The sequence below is a fragment of the Myotis davidii genome, unplaced genomic scaffold (assembly GCF_000327345.1).
Source record: "Myotis davidii unplaced genomic scaffold, ASM32734v1 scaffold125, whole genome shotgun sequence".
In the NCBI taxonomy this organism is placed as follows: Eukaryota; Metazoa; Chordata; class Mammalia; order Chiroptera; family Vespertilionidae; genus Myotis; species Myotis davidii.
Window position 1 is genome coordinate 7,877,157 of NW_006299390.1, and position 4,443 is coordinate 7,881,599.

At 53.5% G+C, this 4,443-nt stretch overlaps 1 protein-coding gene across 1 annotated transcript in view; it reads right to left on the bottom strand.

Annotated features, from left to right (window-relative positions):
• The window catches only part of FAM188B (family with sequence similarity 188 member B), an 81,289-nt gene that overhangs the window by 35,520 nt on the left and 41,326 nt on the right, over positions 1-4,443 (bottom strand). The window contains exons 7-8 of the mRNA XM_015571253.1: positions 2,784-2,899; positions 295-411 (exon numbers count right to left, since the gene is read on the bottom strand). Of these exons, the coding sequence (XP_015426739.1) occupies positions 295-411; positions 2,784-2,899 (233 nt within the window). The remainder of the gene's footprint in view (positions 1-294; positions 412-2,783; positions 2,900-4,443) is intronic.

A 4,443-nucleotide genomic window follows, 5' to 3' on the forward strand; every position in this document is an offset into this window, starting at 1 on the left:
TCCTGAAAAACCATTTCTCTATACGCAGCCTAATAAGGACGCTCTCTGGTGCCCGCCAGATACGGGGACTCCTCGCTCAGAGGGGATTCCGGCGCCGTAGTGCTCACAGGAAGGGGGGCGCCCCAGTCCTGCTCGGCAGCCGAGCTCCTGCCAGGTGACAACCAGCAAACGTGGGGCTGGCCGGCACTAGACGGCCCAGGTAACATTCATAGGGGTTAACCAACTGGGGTGCATGCCACCCCTGCCCATGAGGGGCCTGCAGTAAGGTCCTGGGGAGACGCGAAAGCAACCTGCCTTGTTCTGCACGATGCCATATTTTAACGAGGCTGCGTCACTAAAGGAAAAACTCTGCAGTTTCCACTCTTCATTGAAACAGCAGAAGCTGGAGCCAAACAGAAGGGTCTTTATGTCCTGTCAAGAGAAGAGAGCGCTTTATTGCTGCTTTGAAAGCGAACAGTGCCCCGCCCAGGGGTTCCCACAGGAGATGCTGTTGGACTCGGCAGGGCCGTCCATTCTCAGGAAAGCTGTCTTTTTCTTTTTATCTTGCAAACCCATTCTTCTCACACTGGAAGAAATAAAATCAGCCCTGAGGTCGTCTTCTGGAACACCTGTAATCCAAACCAGCATGTGCCGACCCAGGCCAAAGCCTTTTTAGGTTCCTTAGAGGAAACGTGAGACACAAAATGTTAGTTCTACAAGGGAACTTAGAAGTTCTTGACTGCACATTATAATCGCCTACGAAGCTCTTAACAGTCCTGATGCCCAGGCCGCGTGCCAGGCACACGGCATCGGAAACCCTGGGAGTCAAGCTCCGGTGTCTGTAATTGTAAACCTCCCGGGCGATTCCAGTGTGCAGCCAAGGTTGAGAACTGGTGCTGTAGGACAGGCTCAGCAAACCCACAGGCCAAATCCAGCCCCCATTTGTTTTATAAATAAGGTTTTATTGAAACACAGCCATCAACGCCCATTTGTTTACCATACCGCCTATGTCTGCTTTTACATGGCATTGGCAGAGTTGAGCGATTGCAACTGAGAGCCAAAAATATACTATCTGTGATCTGGACCCTAGGTCTAGTCTTTAGAGAAAAAGTCTGTCAATCCTGTGCTGGTATAACCCTCTCCACATGTAAGCATCTCCTCTACACCACCACCCAAGAGTGGTCCCCAAGATCTTGGCTGGAACACCGCAACCACCCAGTGAAGAGGTCCCACCATCTCCCAAGGCTCTGTCTTCTCTAAACTTCTCACTGACATTGAGCTCACAGTTAAGCTCCCATCAACTCAAGCCCCACCCCCCAGAGCCCCAGAAAGTGCCAACCCCTCCCCACTGCCTGCCCCTGGACAGGAAGGCAGAGCCTCTCCCCGGATGCCCACTCCTCGTGCTGGCTACTTCCTCGCTCTCCACCATGGTTTTACATCAGGGACCTCTGAAGATGCCAGCATGTGGGTTCCGAGGCCACCTCTGCAGACCCCCTCCCTGGCTGAGATCTTCCCCACAAGCTCCGATTATTTCTCTCTAACATGGCTTTTTTCTTTTCACGAAGTACAAGGAAAATCCCTGTGTCAGAGCATTTGTCCCCATGTCATCAAAGGAGGGCTGGCTGCACAGGAGCAGGGGCGGAGAGGGCAGGGTCATCTGTCAGGGCAGGTTTCTTGCACCAACTACCACCATCCATGTACTTGAACGGAGTTTCCCAAGAGCCTAGACCCAGAGAGACCTGAGTATTCAGGCTGAAGCCCGTGTCTGTTCTCTTAATCACAGGACAGCCCCCAGCTAGGCTGTGAGGGCCCAGGTCCCAGGGCCAGAGCCAGGAGCCCTGGACCCACCTTTTCTGTGGGGCCTCAGGTGTTCCAGCTGCTCTTGGAGATGCTATGGCTGAGTGGTCTCTTACAGCCTCTAAGGACCCTTCCATGGTCTGGCACCACAGCCCAGTGGCTACAGACAGCCAGAGCACTTCCCCCAAGGTCAGGGCCACTAGTACGCCTCTGACCCTTTGTGGTTTCTAACGAAGGAAGGAAAAGGGAAGGAAGGGGAGGGAAACGCTCTAGAAAACTCTTTGACTTTTGATCTGTGTGTGAGCTGGGGAGTAGGAAGAGAAGGGGGTCAGCTGTGTCCCAGAGTTTACATCCTCCTCCTGGATCCTGGCTGAAAAGCCAGTGACAGAAGCAGGAGCAGAACTCATCCCACGGCCAAGGGGCAAGGTGAGGCCACCTGGCAGCCGAGATGGTATGGAGTCCTGGGTACCCTGCTGAGGAGGCTGTAAAGCCGGGAACCTGACCCCTAGGTCCCAGCGTCCTTCAAGGAGACCAGGGTGCGAGCCCAGAGGGTGCTGAAGAATTGCTGACGCCTCCCTGTCCTTCCTCACTGTTACCAGCCTGGGCCCAGAGACGAGTGCAGGAGCAGGGCCAGTCTAATGAGGGCAACTATCCCATGACCACCCCAGCTCTGGGGCCACTGCAGGTGCCATGGGGTTGCTCAGGGACAAAGAGCAGGGCCCTGGAGTGTTTGATGGGAGGAGGTTGAGACCTTTCGGTTTGGGGAGAGTTGGGAGCTGCCAGCATTAGGCCCCCATTTTCCTGATTCTCATTCAGGTTTTCTTCTACATCCACCCAAATTCCCAGTTAAACAACCACTGAGAGGCTAGACTGAGATGGATGGAGCCACAAAGATCAAGATCACCTCATTCACACCAATTCAAATCAAACCTCTCCATTTCACACACCCCCATTGACACCCATTCACATTGAGGTGTATCAACTCGCACTTTTAAGTCGGCACCTGCCTTTGCCACTGAGGGGTCGATTGGCTTTGACGCTATGTGCAGCCTGAGCGCTGATGGGACTGGAGCGAGAATGACTTCCTCCCGTATCGGCTCGTCCTCCACATCTTCCACATCCTCTGAAAGAGAAGGCAGCGCGTGAGCTCCTGGTTATCACTCATGGAGAGCAGAGCGTGAAGTCACTTAACCCCAAGGATGTGATGAGTTCCGAGGGCTCTGAGCAAAAGGCGGTCCCCCACCCGCCGCCTCTCCCCTGGGAGAAGGAGGCAGAGCGAGGCAGTCCCTGCTCCGTGCCCAAACCCCACACTGGCCCCTGTCACAGGGCTGCTGGCATGGGACACGGCTACGGTCTCCTGGAAAGCTCTGCTGCTGGGCACATGGTGGAAGAAGTGCCTGGGGCCCAAGCCCTCAAGTCGAGCCCAGAAAAGCCGTGCTCAGACACATTTCTTAGGGAAGGTGGGCATGATGCACAAGTGTGTTCCCTGCAGACAAACTTGAAGAGGGCAGAATAAGCACAGGAAATGCCACATTCCTGATAAAATAATAACAAATCATCACTGTTGTAGCTTTCATTTATTAACTACTCATGTTTTACCACCTAAGCCTCATAGCAGCCCCGTGAGGGAGTAATTATCATACCACCCCTCCCATTTTCAGATGAGGAGACTGAGGCTTTGAGAAGGTACGTCACATGGATGGGAACTGGCAGAGACGGGATAAACCCCCAGGCTGACTGCTCATTGGCCTGCCTTCCTGCCAGTCAGATGTCCCTGGACCTCCAGCCAGCAGGGACCTAGGCCACATCCCAGATACAGTCTCCTGCAGCTGCAGTGACCGAGGCCAGGACAGGCCCCGCGTGAGCCTTGGCGCACCAGACTGTGCCCTCCCAGGGCCGAGCTCCCTCCCTCCATCCCCAGGGCCGCAGCCCTTCCCAGACCTCAGATGAAGGCCCGAGTGAGAACCACCCAAGGCAATTATGCTGGCAAAGCCCACTGTCTCCAGAGAGCCTCTGGGCCTCCTGTTTTTCTTCCCGTTTCCTCAAGGTTAAAGGGTCATGTAAAAGCTCACCGCACGGTATAGATATGGATATTCTTTCCCACAATTCTGTGCCTCTAGGACGATAGACATGTCACTGTCCCTGCCCCACGTCTTCTAGAGATGGTTTCCAAAGGCCAACAGCCCAGGACACAAGTCTCATATCTTATTCTATAGCCTCCCTTTCTGCCCCGGCGGAGGGCCAGGCACAGCATGAGGCCAAGGTAGGGGTTCGGTACACCAAGATGAGGTAGAGTCTACCTTCAGTCTGAAAAGAATGCTTTAATAAGTCAGGGATTTAATGAGAACCTTTCATAGTTAGGGTTTCTGAAAAGCCACTGTGACCATGGCCTTACAAATACACCCTGAAATAAAGACCAGATGTTCACCCAGCAACATGCAAGGGGCTTAAAAACATAGCATTGGGCAGAGAAAGTAAGAAAGCAGAGGAGGTTTATATCCACTACAAATACATGAACACAAGATAACACTACACATTTTTCAAGGACATGCACAAGAAAAAGGTATCAACTAAATACACGAGGATGGTGGCTGATGGAGGAGAGGGTCATGGGAGTTTGAGGGTGGGGCCAAAGGAAAATAAGGAAGGAAAGGCAAGAGGGAGGGA